The sequence below is a fragment of the Lepus europaeus genome, chromosome 1, assembly GCF_033115175.1.
Source record: "Lepus europaeus isolate LE1 chromosome 1, mLepTim1.pri, whole genome shotgun sequence".
Lineage (NCBI taxonomy): Eukaryota > Metazoa > Chordata > Mammalia > Lagomorpha > Leporidae > Lepus > Lepus europaeus.
This window is the reverse complement of record NC_084827.1, coordinates 179,626,788-179,651,299: the sequence shown is the minus strand read 5'-3', so window position 1 is coordinate 179,651,299 and position 24,512 is coordinate 179,626,788. Positions and strand designations below refer to the sequence as shown.

Below are 24,512 nucleotides of genomic sequence, written 5' to 3'. Positions count from 1 at the left end.
TTCCCCTGCACGCTCAGGAGGCCTTGCACTGGGACCTGGGACGGGAGATGCTCTGGCTGTCACTGCACCACACTGTGGTCCCTGAAAGTCAAAATTGTCTTCATATACTGCCGAGGACGCCAACTACGATTCCTGCACTTAACACAGTCCTGATAGTGGTCCATGAGGTCCTGACGAACATGGATTGATGGGTGACTGTGTGAGTGGATGGAGCAATGGATGGATGGGGGATGAGAGGATAGGTGAACAGATGCATGGATCAGTGGATGGGACGGGATGGGATAGCGTGGGGTGGGTGGGATGGGATGGGGTGGCTGGGGGGTGGGGGGGGTGGATGAGGGGTGGGGGGGTGGATGGGATAGCGTGGGGTGGGGTGGATGGGATGGGATGGGGTGGGATGGGGTGGGATGGGGGGGTGGGGGGGGTGGATGGGGATGGGGGGGATGGGATAGGGTGGGATGGGGTGGGGTGGATGGGGTGGGGTAGGGTGGGGTGGATGGGGTGGGGTGGGGTGGGATGGGATGGGATGGGGTGGGGTGGGGTGGGGTGGGGTGGGATGGGGTGGGGTGGGGTGGGGTGGGGGGAGTAAAGATGAGAAGTAGAGGGGAGGGGAAGCCTGGCTGGTGCCGATCACTGGAAGAACAAACAAGGAGAGGCAGGCTCGGCAGGGGATGTGGTAAAAAGTTCTCTGTCCACAGGTTCCCCTTCCCGATGGCCCGGAGCCTCCACTCCTCAGCCAGGCAACCTTTCAGAAATCCACGGCCCATCCTGGCCCTCGCCCATGGCCTCTCAGAAGCCTTCTGGGGTGGTCTGAGCGTGTGTCCCCCCGAGGTGCTGGCATCAGGAGGTGGGGCCCCGGGAGGCCATCAGGTCTGGGGACGCGGCCTCCCGTGCCGTCAGCGCCCTGTGGAGCAGGGCGGAGACAGAGGCTCTGGAGACACTCCATCTTCCAAGCAGCAGAGTGGCCCTCACCAGAGCCGTCCCGGCCTCCGTGTGCTCCCCGGCGAGCGTCTGCCGTCCGTCCGTCCGTCCGTCCGCTGCCAGGCTTCCCTACGGCGGCCCTAACGGATGACCCGCCCCTTCCTAAGGCCTCTGTCTCCATCAGCGGCCCGTCAGGCTCTGCCAGCCCTGCTCGCAGGACGCTCTACTGGGTGCCAGCCTCTCTCCAGGGCTGGGACGCTGCACCCTGACACAGCACCCAGCCCGAGGCAGACACTCGGTACTCTGCCTGAACGAGAGAATGACAGATGCGGGCCGAGGAGGAGACGCGGGAGGCTCCACCATTGCGGCCAGAGCCAGGCGCAGAGCCAGACCCTAAATAAAGCTGCTTCCCCGGTTAGACGGACGTCGTCCTCGGCTTCTCGCCTCGGGCCCTTTAATCTGAGGACGCTCCCTGTTAATTATTCTCCTGCTCCAGGGCACCTACTGTTGGCCAGCTTCACGCTGAGAAGAGTCCAGAAAAATAGGCCGTGGAATTAAATTTTTAATTAAGATTTGAGTTTCTCCTTCCTGGGAAGAAAACGCTGTGAGATCAGGCCCTGTCCAGCCTGCGCCTTCGCCTGTCTCCCTTCCTTCCTGAGTGATGACGGTGGGACTGCACTCCCGCAAGGAAGGCGGTGGGGAGGGTAAGAGGGTGCAAGGGCTGGGGACGGCTGGGAGGGTGTAAGGAGGGCTGGAGGGGCTGGGAGGGTGCAAGGGCTGGGGGGGCTGGGAGGGTGCAAGGGCTGGGGGTGCTGAGAGGGTCCAAGGGCTGGGGGGTGGCTGGGAGGACCCAAGGGCTGGGGGGCGGCTGGGAGGGTGCAAGGGCTGGGGGCGGCTGGGAGGGTCCAAGGGCTGGGGGGCGGCTGGGAGGGTCCAAGGGCTGGGGGGGGGCGGCTGGGAGGACCCAGGGGCTGGGGGGCGGCTGGGAGGGTGCAAGGGCTGGAGGCGGCTGGGAGGGTGCAAAGGTTGGGGGGGCGGCTGGGAGGGTGCAAGGGCTGGGGGGCGGCTGGGAAGGTGCAAGGGCTGGGGGTGGCTGGAAGGGTGCAAGGGCTGGGGGCGGCTGGAAGGGTGCAAGGGCTGGGGGCGGCTGGGAGGGTCCAAGGGCTGGGGGGCGGCTGGGAGGGTCCAAGGGCTGGGGGGCGGCTGGGAGGGTGCTTTATTCGGCATCAAGTCGACCAGGGATGGGTGCCATCTGGCCCTCGGGCTGTATAAGGCCCACAGAATCATTTGGCCTGGCTGGACTCAGAACTCAATACAGCCAGGGTGGGCTGATTTTCAGGTTGAGAATTTTCTATGGTCAGCCAATGACTGCAGAAATGGCCAAATGGTCCTGGGCAGGAGACGGGTTCCCCAGTCCTGCACCACGACAGGTGTCATTTTCGTTGGAAGCACACAGGTGGAACCGACGGCAGGGGAGGAAAGAAGCAGGGCAAGACTCAGGAAGCTGGGAGGAGGGATCCACCCAACGTGGAGAGAGCGGAGGAGGGATCCACCCAGCGTGGGGAGAGCGAGTGGAGGAGGGATCCACCCAGAGTGGGGAGAGCGAGCGGAGGAGGGATCCACACAGCATGGGGAGAGCGAACAGAGGAGGGATCCATCCAATGTGGGGAGAGCCAGGCAGAGGAGGGATCCACCCAGCGTGGGGAGAGCGAGTGGAGGAGAGATCCACCCAGCGTGGGGAGAGCGAGTGGAGGAGAGATCCACCCAACGTAGGGAGAGCGAGCGGAGGAGAGCAAGGCGGAGGGGGGATCCACCCAGCGTGGGGAGAGCGAGTGGAGGAGGGATCCACCCAACGTGGGGAGAGCCAGGCGGGGGAGAATAAGGCGGAGGAGGGATCCACCCAGTGTGGGGAAAGCGAGGTGTGCTGACGGCCAGGGACCCACACACGCTACTGGCCTCAGCCGGCACTGCCACCGCGTGCCATCTGTGCGGGCCATGGACTCTTGGGCCCCGAGCTGGGCACTTCTGCATCAGGAGAGGACGAAGGGTGTGCGGTCCTTCTAACCTGCTTCCCCAGCACCCCACACTTCACTGCGTACCTGCTCCATGTGAGGCTTGCTGAGAAGAAAACTGACCTCATCTGTGAAAATCCCAGTTGGGAGGAGGAAGCCATCACAGCTACAGGGGGCGACGAGACCCTCTGCAGGGGCATTTGCTCGTCCAGCCAGGCGCAGGCGTGAGCTGCCACCGCCCGTGCACACCTGCAGGGCCAGCCTCTGGACCCCCGGCAGCACCCAAAGCAACGGGTCGCTGACGGCACGACAACATCACTTCAGAAAACCCAAGGCATGGCACCACCACTGGCATACAGGAACAGACACTGAGTCTCTTTCTCTCAAGGCTCCCAGAAGGTTGCCTGCAAAATGCCCCATAAAGAGTCCATTGGAGCCGTGCGGTGACATCATTCCACGGGAAGCAAGGGCAGGGGGCCGAGGATGCTGACCTCAAGGGCCACCTGTCTCGGGGTGGGAAACAATCGCAGCCCTATGGGCACTGGGAGGCGGCCTTCCAGCACAAAGGGACACTATCTGCTCTGTGCAGACCCTGAGCTCCGTGGATGGTGGCCAAGAGCACGAGCTGCCTGCAGATGCCACAGGAGAGGGGCCTGGGCGGCTGCACAGCTCACGTCCTATGGGGTCCTACCCATCCACACACAGGGCAGAGCGAAGACCCCACCCCTGAAGAACTGCAGAACAAGTGCTTGACCGTGAGCCAGACCCAGCCCTGCCAGTGAACGCACACAAGCCTTCAGAGCCGACGGGGAGAGCGAGCCCTGCTACTCCGACACTCATTCTACAAACAGCAGGTATCTAACACCTGCAGAACACAAGCTACAGCAGAAGCACCCTCAGCGACAGGCCGGGCACCTGCAACACCTGGAGCCGCCCAGGCAGGCTTCACACATGGCGGCCACACTCAGGGCGGTCTCGGCCCCAGGGACTGTGTCAACCAAATAGAACTGAACAGCCAAAACCAAGCCCGGCACTGCACGGCCAGGCGGGGCCGGCAGCTGCCACGCAGGGCAGCACCGAGAGCCGGGTCTCCACTGTTTGGGGTGGAAGCGTGGACCTCAGGTCAAGCCCAGCTGTCCATGGGCTGATGGCGGCTCCTCGGCGGCCCCGGCTCCTCACTCCCACAGGTGGTGAAGCACTGAGGCACGCTTGGTCAAAGTGGGTGCTGTTAGGAAGCACCGAGCCCAAGGCCTCAGGCTCAGGGCAGGACCTTGTGGCACCTGGGCTGCCTCAGCAGGTGTACCTGAACCCGGCAAGTCTCCTTGAAGCACACTGGTAACAGCCCTGGCCAGCCTGCACCGCGCACTCCACAGCTCTCTCCTGCGCCCGGCATGCTGGCCGCAGAATGCACACAGCTGCCCGGCCTTGTGGAACCTGGGCTTCCCAACAGGGCACTGGAGTAAGGGGGGCTCTGTCTCCCACCGAGGCACCAGGGTAAGGGGGGGCTCTGTCTCCCACCGAGGCACCAAGGTTAAGAGGGCTCTGTCTCCCACCGAGGTACCAGGGTAAGGGGGCGCTCTGTCCCCCACCGAGGTACCAGGGTAAGGGGGCTCTGTCTCCCACCGAGGTACCAGGGTTAAGGGGGCTCTGTCTCCCACCGAGGCACCAAGGTTAAGAGGGCTCTGTCTCCCACCAAGGCACCAGGGTAAGGGGGCGCTCTGTCTCCCACCGAGGTACCAGGGTAAGGGGGCTCTGTCTCCCACCGAGGTACCAGGGTTAAGGGGGCTCTGTCTCCCACCGAGGCACCAAGGTTAAGAGGGCTTTGTCTCCCACTGAGGCACCAGGGTAAGGGGGCGCTCTGTCTCCCACCGAGGTACCAGGGTAAGGGGGCTCTGTCTCCCACCGAGGTACCAGGGTTAAGGGGGCTCTGTCTCCCACCGAGGCACCAAGGTTAAGAGGGCTCTGTCTCCCACCAAGGCACCAGGGTAAGGGGGCGCTCTGTCTCCCACCGAGGTACCAGGGTAAGGGGGCTCTGTCTCCCACCGAGGCACCAGGGTTAAGGGGGCTCTGTCTCCCACCGAGGCACCAAGGTTAAGAGGGCTTTGTCTCCCACTGAGGCACCAGGGTAAGGGGGCGCTCTGTCTCCCACCGAGGTACCAGGGTAAGGGGGCTCTGTCTCCCACCGAGGTACCAGGGTTAAGAGGGCTCTGTCTCCCACCGAGGCACCAGGGCAAGGGGGCGCTCTGTCTCCCACCGAGGCACCAAGGTTAAGAGGGCTCTGTCTCCCACCGAGGCACCAGGGTAAGGGGGCGCTCTGTCTCCCACCGAGGTACCAGGGTAAGGGGGCTCTGTCTCCCACCGAGGCACCAGGGTAAGGGGGCTCTGTCTCCCACCGAGGCACCAGGGTAAGGGGGCTCTGTCTCCCACCAGGGAAGAAGCCCACTAGCAGGTGCTGCACAGAAAGGTCAGTGCTGTGGGGAGATGGACAGGGACAGGGGAAGGAGGGGACACAGCTGACCACAGCTCACAGCAGGGACAGGGGAAGGGGGGACACAGCTGACCACAGCTCACAGCAGGGACAGGGGAAGGGGGGACACAGGTGACCACGGCTCACAGCAGGGACAGGGGAAGGAGGGGACACAGCTGACCACAGCTCACAGCAGCAGGGACAGGGGAAGGAGGGACACAGGTGACCGCAGCTCACAGCAGGGACAGGGGAAGGGGGGACACAGGTGACCACAGCTCACAGCAGGGACAGGGGAAGGAGGGACACAGGTGACCGCAGCTCACAGCAGGGACAGGGGAAGGGGGGACACAGGTGACCACAGCTCACAGCAGGGACAGGGGAAGGGGGGACACAGGTGACCACAGCTCACAGCAGGGACAGGGGAAGGGGGGACACAGGTGACCACAGCTCACAGCAGCAGGGACAGGGGAAGGGGGGACACAGGTGACCACGGCTCACAGCAGGGACAGGGGAAGGGGGGACACAGGTGACCACAGCTCACAGCAGGGACAGGGGAAGGGGGGACACAGGTGACCACAGCTCACAGCAGGGACAGGAGAAGGGGGGACACAGGTGACCACAGCTCACAGCAGGGACAGGGGAAGGGAGGGACACAGGTGACCACGGCTCACAGCAGGGACAGGAGAAGGGGGGACACAGGTGACCATGCTCACAGCAATAGGGACAGGGGAAGGGAGGGACGCGGGTGACCACAGCTCACAGCAGGGACAGGGGAAGGGGGGACACAGGTGACCATGCTCACAGCAATAGGGACAGGGGAAGGGAGGGACGCGGGTGACCACAGCTCACAGCAGGGACAGGGGAAGGGGGGACACAGGTGACCATGCTCACAGCAATAGGGACAGGGGAAGGGAGGGACGCGGGTGACCACGGCTCACAGCAGCAGGGAACAAGAGGGCCCAGGTTGCACAGCCCCCCAGGTCAGGCACCTCCCACACTGGATCCTTAGGTACTTAGGCTGAGTCCCAGGTGTTCTTCCTGGTGACAGTCACACAGGCTCTCTCTTCAATGACCCAAAGTTCCTAGTTCCTGGCCGTTCTCTCAGACCTGGGAAGCCCAGCGGCCCCCTTTCCCGTCCTGTAAGCACCCCGGGAAGGAGCAGTCTGCACTCCTGCACACGGGGGCAAGGCGGCAGCAGGGGCCAGCATGGAAAAGTCGGATTTGTCTCTTCCCCAGTTGTGATGGGGACGGGGGCGTTGGTGGACTCCTAGGGGTGGCAGCAGCAGGCCACTTAACACAGGGGCCAAGTTGAAGCTTTACAGAATCTCAATGAATGGGTAAAGTTTCTAATGAAGAGCAAAAGTCTTAATTTTATGCCAGCACTGTGTAAGCGCGTCAGCAGTGACACTGCTTCCAGCAAAGGCGGCTGCACGGGACAGGGCAGGGGAGGACAGGCCCCGCCCCACTCTGGCTGGGTGGCTGCTGCGGCCATCACAGGCACACAAGAGCACACCCAGCCCTGCCCAGCGTCACCCACAGTTACCGCAGCCCTGCTCCAGCTCTGGGCCCCTTGGGAAGGGAACGAAAGCCACCAAGGCCAGAAGGGGTCACTCACCACTTTCAGCTCCGGCACTGATCGGCTTAGCGTCCACTCCTGGCTGTTCACGAAGGCATCTGTAAAAGGAGAGCAGGGGTGAGGTGAGTCGCCACGGCCACGACCACGGCCACGACCACGGCCGCACCCGGTCAGATGCCCCCAACACCTTATCCTGCAGCTGGGAAGGCCAGTGAGGACAGCACCAACGGTCGCTCTGCGTCCCTCCCACTCCGGGGAGGGCTCAGGACCTGCCCCGGAGGCCAGCCGCGCGACCCAGACTGCGAGTCTGTGGTCTACAGCACGCTCTGGAACTTTCCAACCTTGTCCTGCACAAGCCACAGGCCGTCCCGCTGCCTGGAACCTATCTTAGGACACCCCCCCACCGCCGGTGCCAATGGCAAGAGTGGAGATGTCCCAGGAGGGGCCCGGCCTGCAGGCTGTCCCACGGGAAGTCCTCCAGGACTCTCCTCAAACAGCACCGAAACAGTGAGGAAGAGGATGGAATTGTGGGAGCCCAAGCAGCCAGGGTGCTAGCCACACCTCGGCTTTAGGAGGAAGATTTTGTGCTGCAGTCTTGATCCTCAGAAATGTTAATAAACACGCGGGGTGGAGCCAGGACGGGTTAGGCCACGTCAGAAAGACGAGGGGCCCGGGCTCTGGGGCGCTCTTCTCAGCAGGGCTCGTGCCCCCCACCCCGGGCAGCACCCTCAGACAGCCTCCCCGAGCACCCCAATGCAGTTGACAACAGACCAGGGCTCCGCTTGCGATCAACAGCCATGGCAGCGACTGCGTCACACAGACCGGGGCAGCCGGAGAGGGAGGCTGCTCCCCGACAACCCAGCAGAGGGGTCCACCTCCTCACACACACACCCCGATGCCATCCCCAGGAGCTGAAACTGGCTCGCCCTATGTTCTCTTCCACAAGAAGTTAGGGGATTCACAAATGCTGAGAGGCCAAGAAAACCTAATGGCCCAGCCCTCCAACTAGGAACTTTAAAAACACTTCTTTAGGTCATCGATGGCCATACAGGGTGTGCGAGGAGATCCCGATGGTTCAGGAAGACGCCCATTCAACGGAACGCTAAGCAGAATAGAAAAACCACGGGGCATCAATGCACTGAGGTGGGGCTGTGCCCAGTACCCCCTAGCCACGTTAGGTGAAGACAGCAGGTGCACCAGAGAGATGTGGGACTCCAACAAGTGTACACAGCCCAGGCTGGGAGCACTTCCGTGGGATGAACCCCTCACAGCTGCTGACGAACGGGAAAGCTGGGTGGCTCCGGGACACATGAAACCACCCGACTTCCTTCTCACCACCACCGCTCCATCCCTTTTAAATGTGCACCATCTGCCACGTAAAAGACTAAATAATACAGTTTTTAAAGGAACTTCCATACTAAAAACAAAGGGGCTAAAGTGAGAATTCAAATGTTCCATGAAGCACCACTGGGTGGCTAAGCTCAAACTGCCTCGTTTTATCACAACAAATACCAAATAGTCACTGTAAATGAAGCAGGGGCGCACTAGGCAAGGATGCACAACCCTATAAACACTGTGGCTTTTTTTGACTTGCAAACACATTTCTCACTCCAACAGACTAAGTTTGTGCCTGTGGCAATTAGTAAATAAAATAAATGCCTGACTTAATTGGCAAGAATAAATTCTTATCTCCCACCAGAAAAAGAAACATTTATTTAAAAAGTTTTCATCAGCAGCATTGTTGAGGAACGGAAGGCTGCCCCCACGAGGAAGCGAGAAACCCAAGGAAAGGCACACGGGAGGGCCCCTCCACGGGGGCCAGGAAGGAGGCACAGCCCCCGGGTGCAGGGCCCCATCACACAGTGGGGGCTGGGACGCTGGCGGGGAGGCCGCACGCCCCTCCAAAGCCCACACGCTGAAGATGTGGTCGCCAAAGCCCTGCATGAACCGTACTGAGAGGCGGGGCCTTCGTGAGTGACGGGACCATCAGGGTGCAGGCCCACGAGCAAATCCTGGTGGCTCTGGCAGTGACCACACTTGCTCCTGCCAGTAATGCCGGCACCGCCTTGGGAATGTGCAAGAACCTCATCATCGGAGGCGGAACCAGTGGGGCTGCCCAATCTTAGACTGAGAACCTCCCAAAGCGTGCGCCAACACAAGCTACTTTCTTCGTAACCTGAGTTGTCTTGGGCATTTCCTTCTAGTATGGAGAAGTGCACACACACACTGAGGAGGGAGGGGCCTGGCAGCGCGGGGACCGGGCCAGAGCAGGGATTCGAGAGCATGCACAGCTCTGTGTGTGTGTGTGGGTGTGTGTGTGTGTGGGTGTGTGTGTGGGGGGGTGTGTGTGTATGTGTGGGGGTGTGGGTGTGTGTGTATGTGTGTGGGTGTGTGTGTGGGTGGGCGTGGGTATGTGTGTGGGCGTGTGTGTGGGTGGGCGTGGGTATGTGTGTGGGTGTGTGTGTGGGTGGGTGTGGGTGTGTGTGTGGGTGTGTGGGTGTGAGTGTGTGTGGGTGTGTGGGTGTGTGTATGTGTGGGTGTGGGGGGGGTGTGGGTGTGTGTGTGTGGGTGGGTGTGGGTGTGTGTGTGGGGGGGTGTGTGGGTGGGTGGGTGGGTGTGGGCGTGGGTGTGTGTGTGTGTGTGGGGGTGGGTGGGTGTGGGTGTGTGGGGGGGTGTGGGTGTGGGTGTGTGGGGGGGTGTGGGTGTGGGTGTGTGAGTGTGGGTGTGGGTGGGTGGGTGGGGGTGTGTGTGGGTGTGGGTGTGTGTGGGGGGGGGTGTGGGGGTGTGTGTGTGGGGGGTGTGTGTGGGTGGGTGTGGGTGTGTGTGTGGGGGGGTGTGGGTGGGTGGGTGGGTGTGGGCGTGGGTATGTGTGTGTGTGTGTGTGTGTGGGTATGTGGGGGTGTGTGTGGGGGTGTGGGTGTGTGAGTGTGGGTGTGGGTGTGGGTGGGTGGGTGGGGGTGTGTGTGGGTGTGGGTGTGTGAGTGTGTGTGTATGTGTGTGTGTGTGTGTGTTCCCCAGCCACAGGGGATTTGCCTCCCTTACAGAAGTGGTCCTTCTGGGCTTGTGGAGTTGGAGAACATGAAGACGACACGTTCCCTGAGATAGAGAAACAGCCGGGAACAGAGGTCCCACCCACATGCCCACAAGTCAGAACAGAGCCAGGCTGACGCTGGGAGCTGGCATCCCACGTGGGTGGCAGGGACCCAAGTCCTTGAGCCATCACCTGTTGCCTCCCAGAATGCACAGCAGCAGGAAGCTGGACTCAGGGGTGAAGCTGGGATGTGGAGCCCCCACCAACGCCTTCAACTCTAAGCCAAACGTCAGCCTCGAATCAGATGTTTAAAACAGAACACAGCCAGCGGCCACCGGTCCGATGCTTCTAGGCATTCAGTAAAACTGACGCCCCCAGGCCGTGGTTGGTCGTGCCTGGGTAAACTGGACACAACTGCATCTCACCATTCACATTTAAATCAGGAGGTTGAAATCTGAAAACTTCATGAAGCGACAGTAACACACCCAAGGCCTCTGCTCCTCCCAAGAGAAATCAGAAGGCAGAGAAATCAGACGACAGGCAGAGAGCAGGTGGCTCTACGGGTGCTAGTGAAGACGGAGCTCACAGGGACAGGGACCTGAGGACACAGCGGGGGGTGGAGGTGTCGTCTGGGACTGAAAACCAGTGACTGAACGATGTATCCAGGTACCAGAAACACTCAGGCCTGGCTGTGCTCATGTGGCGGCCAAAACACCTGAGGTCGAAGGACAACGTCTGTCCGGAGCCCCCTGCGGACTGGACCGGAAGCACAGAGCGTGCTCTGCCCTTATCATCCGAGCACACAGGAAGGCGGCCGCCGTGCAGGGAACCCTAAGCCAGGCAGCTGCACGTCGGCAGCCGAGGGCCCCAGCTCTGAGCGACAGCAGGGACAGCTGGGTTTGTGGCCGTCGGCCGCAGGCTCGTCCTTGTTTTGCTGTTTTCTCGCTCGTTAGTTAATAGTCATTTTAAACACGCAGCAAGTGGGTGCTGCACCTTGACCTCAGCCTGCGGTGACCCGGCCTCTGGGGCTCGGGGCTGGATCTGGGAACACGGGTGTTAAACGTGTTCCTAACAGGTGCCCCGTTCCTTCCCCGCTGTAGCACTCTTGACTGAGTGGGTGATGGGGTAATAAACACACGGATACACAGCCAGGGACAGCACTGCCCCAACCGCAGCTCCAGGATGGACGCGGAATGAGTGTCCACTAGGGAGGGAGAGAGGAGGGGCCGTGGCTCAGGTGCGAGCTGATGACCCTGGGCACCTGCTAACTAGTGTGCACCTGCGGCGCCGGCTTCCTAGAAGGACCTCAGTGAGGCCACACGTTCAGAACCACCACCAGGCACAGACCGAGGCAAGATGGCCCCCGACCCTGTTTACTGCTGGACCCCACCCTGCTTCTTGTACAGCCGAAGAAACCTGTGTGGAGGCCGCAGGCACTCCTGGCGTCCCTCTGACGGCACGGCAGGGACTGCCCGAAGCTGGGCCTGGCTAACGGGCCGAGCGTGGACAAGAAGACAGCCTCCCAGGAGCACCGGCTGCAGGACTCAGCGGCCACGCCCCAGCACACTTGCAGAGAGAGGACTGAACCCTTCCCGGAATCTCGGAAGAGTCTCAGGACAGCATCTTCGTCCCCTGCCTTTAGAGACACAGCTGCCAAGGACTGGGCTCTGCTCAGAGCCAAGCTCCGCCCCCGGCTCCAGGCAAGGCAGACACCAGAGCAGGGCAGGCGGCCAGGGCTTGCGGCACCTCCCCTCCCAGGGCCACCTCCAGCCCCACGGCCAAACAGAGGGACAAGAGTCGAATGTGGACTGCCGCTGATAGATGAGAGAGGGGACCGAGGCGCAACTGGGAGCAGAGAGCTGCAGGGGACGGAAACTCGCCAGCGGTTCACTTTTACTCCTTGGGAGACGGTTTTGTGTCCCTGCCCGGCCTTTGTTGAAGGTCACCCTGAGTCCAAATCCCCTTTGCTCTTTGCTTGCAAACAACACGGGACTGCGGATTCTACCGGCAGCTGCCCGAGACCCGGCCAGACAACCCAGCTCTGCCTTCAACAACCACAAATCTTCCCAGCAGAGTCAGGGCCGTCATTAAGCCCTGCACCAAAGACGTGCTCGGATTTGAACGCGAGAAGGGCTCACTTCTCGAAAATCACTCCGTGGACCGAAGCGCCCTGGGTGGCAGGCTGGGTGGGGACACACACCTCCCTCCCCGAGGTTTAATTGCAGTCTGCTGCCTGCTGGGGAATGCAGATCACCTAATTCCTAAGCTCTGGGCACGCAGGGGAACCGGGCCTGTGTGGGGACGCATCGCAGATGCTGCGTCGCACAGAAAGCCCGGGGTCGCTCTGCCCTTACGGCCCTGACTCCCACTCCCCGCACTGACCAGCTCTCAAAGGCCAAGAACGCCAGTGTGGCAACCAACAGGGTTCTCGCAAAGTCACTGAACAATTACTTCCGGTCCTTCAGCATCCTCCAGGCTGCTGCCTGGGCGAGCAGTGCAAGAATACAGCTAAGGAGCACGCTGACCTTGAGGCTCCGAGCACGCCGGGCTGGAGACCTACGGCGAAATCGCCTGTTCGTGACGCCCCGCTTCCCTGGGGGCCTGGAGCTCGCAGTCCCAGCGCCACGTTCAGCAAAGCATCAGAGCTCAGGGCCGACCCCCTCCTCGCCCACTCCAGGCCGAACACGAGTATCAAGTAGACAGGGACCCACTGGGATAATAAATCCCAATTCTACAAACATATCACGGGCAATTTATTAGAGGGGCTGAAATAACAATAAAAGGGGAGGTGATTTCCTTTTAAACTTTTAGTTATTTATTTATTTAAGGGGCAGAAAGAGAGCACGCGCCCATCCGCGAGGGCTGGCCCAGGCTGACACTGGGAACCCATAACCCCAGCCAGGTCCCCCATGGGGGTGGCCGGGATCCAATTCCTGGAGCCATCAACGCTGCTTCCCAGGGTGTGCGGCAGCAGGAGGCTGACTCTGGAGCAGAGCCAGGACTGGAACCCGGGACTCTGCTGTGCGAGGCAGGCGTCCACTCCTCCCTCCGCTCCTCCTGCCCGCGCGGGGCCTCCCAGCAAAGGCTCTCCAGGAGCACAGGAGCCACAGTGAGCACAAGCCCAGGTCCTGACCCGGTGCAATCCCAACTCTCCGCAGGGCAGGCAGGCGGTGCCGTTTTTGCATCCCAATGCACCCCGTGATTTCAGTCAGCATCTCAACACAGCTTGGCGGGAAACCTGCCCACGGCCCTGGTAGCTTCTGTGAGCACTGACCAAGGACACGGAGGAACACGACTCCCCTGTGGGCCCACCAACCCCACGCCGGCCCTGGGGACCAGGTCCTCGAGCTCCCACCAGAGGGTGCAGCCCAGCAGGGGCAGGTCACCACCCCCAGTGCTGGATCCCCAGGTCCCTGCTCACGGGGCGCTGGTCATGCGGGGCAGCCGTGGGACTTGGACGCTGGAATCTGCACCTTACCCACAGCCCTCCCTCCAGCACACAGGCTCTCTCAGCCCACACCAGGACTCTGCAGCTCTGCTGTTTGCAACAACTTGCTAAGCAGACGCTCCAAGTGTGGCAGCTGCTCAGGAGCTGGGAGAAGGGAGAAGGGAGCGTGGGCTGTCAGACGCACATGGTGCTGCACTTCCTGAGGCCAAAGGCTCTGACCCTGGGATTTTAGCCCAGCCCTGGCCCTGCATGCGGGTGTCCGTGGGAGGCCAGGAGGAGGCAGAGGGTATCAGCGTCAGGCCTGAGAGCCTGGGTCCCGGGGCTGACTGTGACCTCGGGTGATGTCCCCGGTCCCTCTAACGCCGTGTCTTCGTCACACCACGAGGTGTCTCTCCCACGAGGGGCCACCCCTCGCAGTGGAAGGCCTGAGACAGCGGCTTCTGATGCACCCCCTGGGCACAGCACCTAGGGGACGCAGGCTCCTGTCCCCAGAATTCACTCACTGCTGTGCTGGGGCCCGGGTGAGGACAACAGTGAGCCCTGACGGAGGAACTGCCCCACGGCAATGGGAGCTCACTGCGGCCTCCGGCTCCAAAGAGGGGAAAAACCCACGGAGCGGTACTGCCGCAGGTGGCTGTCACCCTGGGCCAATCTGTGCCATGTCGGGTGGCGTCAAACGGCTGCACGGTGGGTCAGAAGTGGTCGAGTAATGGTACTTCAAAGGATCCCACCTACGGGGAGGGGGGGGGGATGCATGTGCAGTGATCAGTAACACACACCAGATTCTAGACAGTTCTGTGAGTCCGGAATGCCGCCGGAGCCCACTTCAGCCACGCCACCTATGCAAAAACAGGAGAGACTGAAGAACCGGACAAGGAAGTGAGGACGAAGGCAGAGATTTTCCAAGGACTTGACCTAGACTGGCAAAGCCCCCTGCCCAGTCCCAGAGTCCCTGCCTCTGAGGACCTGGCTACCAAAGGCCCTGAGAACCCCAGCTCTGCTGCTCATCGGGGCTCCAAATCCTGGCACGGTACGGGGGGGACCTCAGAGCCTTCAGCCAATGGCTCACCAGCACCTCTCCCCCAGACAAGGGAGCACAAACCTCACGCTGACCACATTTAACTGACGGCCCCTGGGCTCAGTCCCCACAGGGCTGTGGGGCCCTCTCTTCCTAGCACAGTGTGGGGCAGTGGTTAGAACCACGTCACGGTCCTTGGTGGACCAGTTCACGGCTACCCCTGTGACCACAAACGCTGGTTCCAGACCAAACTCGCGAAGTTATAGCCAAGGGTTAAGAAACAAATACGAAATGACAGGTGCAACACACTACCTCAGGGACCAGGGTCCCTTTTTCGAAAACCTTCAATTTCATGAGAATATTTAAAGACTATCCTTTTTTTGCAACACAAAAGCGAAGGGGCATTTATTTTTAGCTGAAAGCCTTCGTGAAGTCCCCAAATAGGAAAGAGAATGACAATGGGACAAAGCAAGCAGGTTTGCTCAGGGGCCAGGAGAGCCGGAGCAGACGCTGGGCCCAGGGCTGCCTGGATGCTGTGCTAAGAAGGAAAGGGAAGAAGACGGCCCGAGGGTGCCGCAGAAGACGGCCAGGGGCACCGCGGCCAGCGCACCACGCGCGGACGGCGTCCAGGCACGCGACTCCACGGGCGCTCGCTGGCGTTTTCCAAGGCGGCGTTTAACGTAGTTGAAGATGTTTGAAGCTCCAACATGAACAACCACAACATAACCTCAGGGTCAGCGGATTAGCTGTGCCCCCCATAGTTCAGGTTGCTTCTCAGTGGCCTCAGAGACCTACACCCCCACACTCCCTGCTCGCCCCTCTTCCCCCAGGCCCAGGGCTGTCAGGGCAGGGAGGATGACAAAGGGCAGGCCACCAAGATGCCCCCACGCCAAGGCCTGCACCCCCAGGCTCCTCCCCTCCTCCTGGGGGGCTCAGAATCCTTCTCCACACTGGCCGTGCTCGGCAGGACCCTCTCTCCTCCCCTCGGGAGATCCCAAGACCGAACGCTGCCAGGCCAGGAGGGCTCCGGGGCACCTGCAGGCTTTCCCTCAGCTACTTCTTTCTCCCCAAGTCCTTCAAAGACCCCCTTGCTCGTCCTCGACGCTGTGTGCAGAACGGTCTCAAGGACGCACGAGGGAGGACAAGCAAAGAAAAGGAGGTGCGAGGATCTGAGAGAAGTTCTCCTACCCCCGCACCCCCCAAACTGTGAGACCAGAGCCCAGCAGAGCAGCCTGCACCGGACTCCCCCGCGCCCCTCGGAGGGGTCCTGTCCCACCATTTTGCAGGAACAAGTCGGGGTGCCTGCAAATAGTCCCCTCGGGAATGATGACCTCATGCCCTGAAATCTGCACCCTAATTCCATGCGACGCCCATCCTGAGCCCAGGTGGTAACAGGTTGTGCAAGTGTCTTCCTGGGGCAGGTGCGGTCCCCACGGCCCCCACTGTTGACTACGAGACCACACACACACTTCCAGGCGCACAGCTCCTCCTCCCAAGTGCCAACAGGGACATCTCCCTCTGCCACTGCATGCCTGGGGCTCCCGCCTCCTGGCTCACTCTCCACACCCCAGCGGCTCCGAGAGCCTGCAGACAGCGCCACGGCGAGATGCTGCACAGGTGGCCTTCCCAGGGCCTTGTCTGAAATCGACAGGGGACCCTCAAAAAGTCCCCGGAAAATGCTTGTATTATGCAAAAACCATTCAGATTTTTTTTTCCAAACAAAAATAAACCTACTTTTTCATTCCATCTCCCACAAACTTCTTCCAGCACCCTCACATGTATTAGGATCGGGAGCCACTGCATTAGAAAAAGTCGGACCCCGCGAAACCCACCGACTGGCTGACCACCGCCACCCAAAGCCTTCATGTGAATTTATCAGCACCAGGGCAACCCTGGACGGAAGGCACTGCCTGCGTCCACAGGGCATCTCCCTGCAGCCCCGGGGTGTCACCCGGCTTGCCCTTGCCCCCAGGCTGGGGCAGTCACCCCTGGCCACCACCACTCCCCCTGGATGAGGAAACAGAAGGGGCCGGGTGGGCAGCACTCCAGGTTGGAGCATATGGGATCTGCCGCCTACCCGGAGCTCTCCTCTTCCCAGTGTCCCCGGACTGCCCGAGGGAGCCAGGGCTCCGGGCTCGGCCAGTGACCACAGGCCCAGGGAGCAGCAGTGCGCACGAGCCTCCCCCTCCTGTCTAGGGTCTCTATGCCCCAGGCAGCTGCCCACTGAGGTGCCTTAACACACAGTAAACCTTCAGCCTGCGTCCCCCGAGCTTCTCTACAGTCGGGACAATCTCGGGAATTTTCCAATCCCGACGGCGTGCTCAACGACGAGGAATGGGCAGTGTGCTAGAGCGACAAGTCCGTGGGGAGAGGACTCAGCACACCCCAGGCCCCCTCTACAGGGGCCGCGGCCTCCTCCCACCAGGGACTTCCCGTGCCTTCCAGGAAGCCGCAGGACGTGGCCGTCCCGCACTGCGCCGCCAGAACCCTGAATTTTACGAGGCTTCGACTTTGAAGCACGCTTGACGGATGCTTTCAAACATTTTATCACCTAAAGCAAAACCGCAGAATTCTTGAACGTGAAAACGTGGAAATAAGGACGCAAGGGAAAGCTGTGAGCCAGGAGCCGCCAGGGAAAACAAATCTGCCCGGGGAGACGCAGGCGCGCTCGGCTGCTCGCTCGGCGGGGCCAGGCTGGGGTGGAGCCGCGCCAGGGGGCCGGGCGTAGGACGCTGAGACACAGGGGACATCTTCCCAGGCCTCAGAGAGCAGGGAAGGCACTGACCACAGGGTGGAACGCATCGGTCCCGTGCTGCACGGTCGGGCCCGCCCGGTCTCGTTCCCCTGCAGAACCGTAAGTGCAGTCCCATTCAATCCGCGGGGCAATGAGTGTTGCTACGTAACAGGGGACGGCTTGACAACAGGAGCCCAGCAGTCGGAAGGTGTTCTCACAGGACAGAGCAGCGAGAATCACCTCGTTCCCTACTGCGCCTGAATGCTGCCCAAGACAGCAGACCACGACGCTGGCAGTGGACGGAGGAAATGGAACCGGGGCAGGGCGGGGACCGTGGGCCCCGAGGCCGCTCACCCTAGGTGTGAGGACGAAAGGCACCGAGAGTCCACTCGGCACCGGTCACCACAGCCGTCCAACACCCGCAGAGAGGCATCGCCACCTGGGACGGCCAGGACACAGGGGCACGTGGGCTCTGAAGAGCTTGCTGAGGACACGGGCCAGCTGGGAAGAGGCAGGCAGAGGGGCCAGCGTCAAGGGCCGAGGAGGACGGGAGTGGCCAGGAGGGCACAGAGGAGGGCAAGGGAGGAGCAGGAGGAAGTGTGGCCTGGCGCCGAGCCGAGGCCGGGGCATGCGGCTTGGGTGCCACCTCAGTGGCAGTGGAAGTCACCAGTGGCTTTGGCGGGTGGCACGGAGGTGACAGGGGTCACGGCTCGCTGGTGGTGTGGAAGGCCCTCGCCTGCCGGAGAGAGGGGACGAAGCGTGCACGTGAGCCCCGGAGGCTCCCTGAGAAGCCCCTCCCCCTCGGTGCGTCTGGCGCTCCCATGGGAGCCGTCTGGGACCCTAGCTCCCAGCCCGCACGGCAGAGAATCTGTGGTTGAGCGACTTCCAGGAAGGCTCTGGCGCATCTAAAATAGCAGCCCAGAGCCCGCGCCAAGCCCGGGCCGCCCCCACGTGTCTACACAGCTGCATTTAGCACTCCCAAAATAAAACCATTGATTTCCACTTCTCCAAACCAATACTACGACCAGACTGGAGAGAAACAAATAAGTCACAAAACAGAAACACAGTGACTTCACACACAGACGCTGAGAGCACCCCAAAAACTCAAGCCTGGGTAACCCACCCCAGCCAGATAGGAGCCTGCCAGAAGCCAGCAGGTCTGACCACTTGCCGGGGGCTTGGCCAAACACAGCAGGTGTCCAGGGCGCCTGGCTGTCATAGCCCCTGGACAGACCCCACCCGGCCAGCAGCCGCCCCGCACTAAATAATCTGTGCCCCCCTGGCTGCTGAAGCTCAGGTTCTTCCCCACCAGGGAGCCAGGAACGAAGCACGCTGTCCCTCTGGGTTGTCACGTGTGCTCTGACCAAAAGCTGTGTCTCAGTGTTACAGATGGACAACATCGAACGCTTCGTCGATTCGTGCTCTCCACACCAGATTTTAACAGAAGAGCCAGGCTGTGGGCTGACAGGGTCCTGGATCAGGTTCCCTCTGCACCTGCCTGCACCTGCCCACCCCACCTCCATCCACCTCCGCCTGCACCACAGCAACCTCGCCCGCCCCAGCAGCCCACGCTGGCCCAGCCAGAGGCGGCTTCCCACCTGGCCGCTTTCCCCTCTAAAAGAATCAAGGCGGAGGGGGGTTGGTCCAGGCCCCTTCTTGTCAACCCTGGAGGTGTGGCTGCTTGAGCCGTGTAGGCTGAAGTCCTCTGAGAAGAGTGAAGCCCCTGGTTGGCCCAAGCACAGGTCAGAACAGCCCTCCCAGTACAAGGAAGACACAGCGGGGACCCTCGGGACACATCAGTCGCTGGGGAGGAGACTCATGTCCTGTACCACACAAAACCCATGAGGACGGAGACTCAGGAGCGCCAGGCTTCCAGGCACCCCTGCACGTCCCATAACATCATTTACATGAAGCATATCCAACAATTAGATAAATTAACATCAGAAAAAAATCTACCCAGGGAAAACAAACAGGAGAAACATTTTTTTTTTTTTAATGCTGTAAATGCCAAGTGCTGAGCTAGGAAGGGGATGCAACACGCTGGCCCACTCCCCACCCCTCTGCTCCCACGGAAGCAGCCCCTGCCTGCGGGCTGAGCCTCTGCGGCCGGACAGTCCCCCGGCACTGCAGCCCCAGGACGGCAGCCAAAACCTCTACAGAGTGGCAGCACGGCGGATTTCCCACAGCTCGGGCTTGGGGCTGCGGGAGCAGAGAGCCCAGGGCGGCCTCCTCATTTGAGATGCATCAGAAATTACAATGAACGGGCAGGGCGCAGAGGGCCAGACCAGACCTGGATGGGACAAGACCCCAGCCTCCTGGCTGCCTGCCTCCCCCTCTGGCTTACGAACGCCCGGCCGCTTACCCACACAGCCTGCTTGGCCAAGCCTCTCTCTTTGCCATCCCCAAACGTTAGGTCCTGTGGCCCTGCGGAAACATGACCAGCCCACTAGCAAATGTCTGCCCGGTACTGACAGTGCCCAGGACCGTGCTGGAGAGTAGAAGGGTGGCAAGCTCGCGCCAGCCCCACCATGGCGTGGCCAGGGCCATGTGGACGTGGAGTCCCCTCTCCATCCCTGCTGCCGTGACTCCCGAGCACCCATGACAGTCACCCCAGAGAATCGCTGAGGTGCTTCCCCCGGGAGTAACGCTCTCTGGGCTGGGCATCAGACAGGCCTAGGGAAACTGTGCTCCCCTCCAGCCAAGAGCCCTCAGGATGGACGGGTAAGAGCAGAAAGTGAGTCAGGAGAGGGTCGCCCTGGGCTCCTCCCTCCCCACCAGAACGTGGAGGTGAAACTTGCATCCATCAGGAGTGACATCCGAGTTGGGTCACTGAGCAGGCGCACGGCTTTAATCCCCAGGATATAAGACAGGCGGCATTAGAACGTGAACTCTGGGAAGCAAAGAACTCGCAATACAGAATGAGTGACGCTGCCCCAGACCCCCGGCCAACTCCATCTCCCGAGCAATGCCTCACGGCAGCCTTCCGCGGCGCCCCACAACCCCCTATGCACCTCGGGCACGGCACCACCACAGGTCGGTGTTTCAGGATCGAACGCTAAATCCTCCAGCGTCCCGTTTCCAGAGTGTCCCCTCCCGGGCAGTTACGGAGAACGCTGCAACCCCTCTGGGAGCCGCTGGAACGCAGGAGGAAGCTGGAGCAGGCGCAGAGACAAGCAGGAGCGCGAGTGCCCCCGGAGAAACAGCGCGCGCACTGCGGGCATCCATCGAGGAGCGGCCACGAGGGAGGGAGGGATCCCGGGGAAGCAGGGCAGAGCGGCGGGGAAGCGTGGGCCAACATTCCAAGGCGAGACGGCCGGGTCCCACCACCACGGGGAGGACCGGCCAGCCCCAGCGCTCGCGCCCCAGAGGTCTCTGGAGGCAGAGCTGCATGATGGTCACAGCGGTCACACCTGGAGCCGGGGCTGTGGCACAGGGGGGAAGCTGCCACCTGGGTACCGGTTCGAGTCCCGGCTGCTCCATGTCTGATCCCGCTCCCTGCTAATGTACCTGGGACAGCAGTGGAAGACAGCCCAGGTGCTTGGACCCCTGCACCCACGTGGGAGACCTGGATAGAGTTCCAGGTTCCTGGCCTAGCCCAGATCTGGCTATTGTGGCCATTTGGGGAGTGAACCAGTGGATGAAAGACAGCTCTGTGTGTATGTGTCCCGCTCTGTAACTTCGGTTTACAAATAAATAAATACATCTTTTTAAAAAAAAAATCACTAGGGCGGCACTGTGGTACAGCAGGTTAAGTGCAGGCATCCCAAGCCCAGCCGCTGTGCTTCCGGTCCAGTTCCCTGCTAACGCGCCTGGAAAGCAGCTGAGGACGGTCCACGTGTCGGGTCCCTGTACCCATGTGGGAGACTAGGATGAACCTCTTGGCTTCAACCTTGCCCAGCACTGGCCATTGAGGCCAACTGGGGAGCAAACTACCAAATAGAAGATCTCCTTCTATCTCTCCTTCTAACTCTGCCTTTCAAATAAATAAAACAAATCTTTAAAAAAAAAAAAAAAGATAATCCCCAAACAGTCGCCCCCAACAGATCAGAACAGGATCTGACAGATGGCGACGTCACAGTCACAGGCCCCCCACCCCCCACTGAGCCCTGTGGCATGAAGGAATGAATGACAGGGACCAGTCCTCAGTCTTCCCGACACAGAACCCAAAGGGAACAGAGCCTGCGCTACAACACAGAGGCTGTGTGCGACTCTCCCTCCAACAGCTCCCCACCTGGGCCTCGGGAGAAACAAACGTGCGAACAGACTCAGCAAAGTCTCACAGGGAGCCGCGCTCAGAGCCGGACAGACGGGCACAGCAGACGGGGCTGCAGGGGGGACCGCGCCTGGGCAGCCGGAGCCGCCAGCCTCGCACCTGGACGCCGTGGAGGAGCAGAGCTCCCGTGACTAACGCGCGCGAGGGAGGCTTTCCTGGGTGATGAGTCTGCTCACTCCAGAGGGCAAACCCCAGGACTCCTCTCCCCCGGGCCAGGATGGACATGGGCTCGGCGGCGGCCTTAAGGGAATGCCATGTGCTCCCCGCACAGCCAGGCGGCCCGGAGCCTCCAGCAAACGCCTCTCACTGAGCGGCTTCCACACCCGCACCCCAAGTTACTGACACATCTCAGAAACGTCCATTGGACAAAGGACTGCAAAAAATTCTAAGCAGAGCTTATAATCCGAAAGTTTTTTGTATTTGTATAATTTATAAACACTAAATACATGATAAACACTAAATTTTAATAATTTTTTTCAATTTTTGGGGGGAGAAGACAAGGACATTTTTTGGGGAAAAAGGTCACCAAAATAGTTACTTTTTTCCTAGGGATCTTATTTTACCCATTCTGCCTAAAAAGAACTGTCCAGGAGAGCCTGGTTTCCCCTGCACACAGACGCTGGCCTTCCAAGCTGGCCAGGGCAGCAGTGTCCTCCCGGGCCAGGCACCGCCTCTTGCTGGGTGGGGGGAGGACTCACAAGTGGAATCAGGAACCGGGGTGGCAGGGGGCACACAGGGCAGCTGGTTCCCACCCGAAGTCTCATGCACACCCCCCCTCAACACACAGAGTCCCCGCACCACCTGCCCAGGGCGGCCAGGCGCTATTAACAGCCAGGTAGGGAAACTGAGGCACACAACGGGAAACAACCTGCTCGAGGCCACGCACCTCCCAAGGGGCCTTGTCCTCAGCCAACAGGCGCTACGAGGCCTCCAGAACGGGAACAGAGCACAGCAGCTCGCGGGGAGGAGCTGCAACAGAGGACAGCCGCCAGCGTCGCAGCGTGGAGCACGCACACCAAAGCAGCCCCTCGCAGGACGCGGCTCCGAGCACACGCACGTGGAAGCAATACAATTCACCAGTGCCGCGATTCTCGCCCGGCTCGATGGCGACCGACTCTTACCAGGGAATGAGCACCGGACGTCTAAGGGCGTGCTAATGCAGAAGGCCGGGTCAGTGCCAATGGCAGAGGTGAGAATTACGTGAGTATGTTACAACCCTCGGGCTCTTATCGGACTGCACGCTCTTCTTGCCTGGGGAGCTGGAGGCCATTGAAGAACGGGTTGGCGTCTTCAAATTTTAACAAAGTCTTTGGAAACACAAGCTCCATCCTGGTGGCCCTGCAGGTGTCCAGGCACCTGCTGTGTGCGGAGAAGGGAACAGAAGGTATACAATAAAAATGAGTGCGGGCCACAAGCACCAGGCTTGCAGTAGCTCCCTCTACCTGGAAGGCACGCGGAAGGCACGGCCAGTGTTATGAGAGAGCCACAGCTGGCCGCATGCAGGATGGGTCACCTCCCCGGGCTCAGCCCCAGCGTCCCGCTGCCCACGTGTATGGAGGGGGATGTCTGTACAGACAGGGGGTGCCCAGGGGCGGGGTGGGGTGGGTCCTGAGCTGAGCTCTGGGAGCCACGCCCCTCCCAAAGGCCACTCACTGTGCCCGTGAGGCCTGAAGACCAGGCACTGCCCAGAGCTGTCGGCCGGTGAGCCCAGCCCCAAACACCCACCTGGGCACACTGTGTATGGTGGCATCCGCCATGAGGGGTGGTGCTCGCTCCTCCCCAAAGGTGAAGGGATGGGAGACGCCAGCCCCCGCCCACAATGCCGCCCCACACGGCTTTCCAGAGGCTGCCGGGGGCCCCTCCCATGGGCTCACAGTGAGCGAGGGAACAGAGGCTGGGGGTGCAAGGGTGGGTCATACAGCAAGTTACCCAAGTCAGGTACCAACAGACAGGCTGGAGGGCCCTTCCGGATACAGCCCGCAGAGGTGGCCCTGGGCCCTGGGCCCTGAGTCCTGCCCAGAACACAGCTCGCAGAGGCAGCCCTGGGCCCTGGGCCCTGGCCCTGAATCCTGCCCAGGGCCCACCCAGCCTCCCCCCCCCCCCCCCCGCTCAGGTCCAACACTGTCCGAAGCCCACGGGCACACGGTTTCTTCCTGAGTCCCTTTCCACGGCCAACACCGATCCTGCCGATCTCCTCTGCGTCCAATGACCCTCATCTGCAGTAGCTCCCCTACCACCAAGACGCCCGGTATCTGGTCCCTCATGGTGACTCTAACACACCCCTCGCCGGGGCTCCTGGCTGGCACTGAGGATGGACAACCGCTCACATCCTCACCTTCCGTGGCTCAGCTGCAGAGCTGTGGCGCAGCCGACAGCCCCAGCCCCAGGCCGCTGCCTGCCCCAGCGCGGCAGAAAACCCCAAGGTCCAAAGAGGACCCTCACCACGGGCAACTTGGCTGAGCTAGCCGCAGTGTGTTGCACTGGCGCTTGGTGCGCTCTGGAGACTGCCAGGTCATGCCCTACAAGGAGTGTCCATCACCCACTCAAATCCGACCAGGGCTTCCCTTCCCTGGCCGCCCTCCCGCCGGGAGCAAACGCCAGCAGGGAACGGTGAGGACGCAGCAGGCAGCCCAGCTCTCTGACCCACACCGGCCTGGCTGGGCGCCGGAGGGACCCGGATGCACACACGGCAGAGCAACGTCACACAGAGAAGGGAGCGGGGGGCTGGGGGGCCACGGAGACAAGAGGAGGAACTGTCAGGGACTTCAGCAGTGCGACTGGGTCAGGGGGAAGTCCAGGAGGAAGCAGTGGAATCCAAACCCTGCCCGTGCAGCTTTGGGGCATAGGAACACACCTCGGCAAAGGTGCTTCTCAGAGTCCCGGCAGGTACCCGCTGTCCAGGCAAACAAAAGCCGGCAGGGACCAGACGCTGGGCTGCGCGGTGCCCAACTCGCCGTCACGGCCAGCAGCCCTGGTGAGTGGTGCAGCAGCCATTGAACAAAGACGTGACAGGGCTCGGGGTGGTCACCGGA

General features: G+C 61.3%; 1 protein-coding gene across 5 annotated transcripts in view; it reads right to left on the bottom strand.

The window, feature by feature from the left end:
• The window catches only part of AGAP1 (ArfGAP with GTPase domain, ankyrin repeat and PH domain 1), a 527,161-nt gene that overhangs the window by 355,726 nt on the left and 146,923 nt on the right, over window positions 1-24,512 (bottom strand). For all 5 annotated transcript variants that reach the window (XM_062193793.1, XM_062193808.1, XM_062193800.1 and 2 more), the window contains exon 2: window positions 7,016-7,074. In XM_062193793.1, the coding sequence (XP_062049777.1) occupies window positions 7,016-7,074 (59 nt within the window). The remainder of the gene's footprint in view (window positions 1-7,015; window positions 7,075-24,512) is intronic.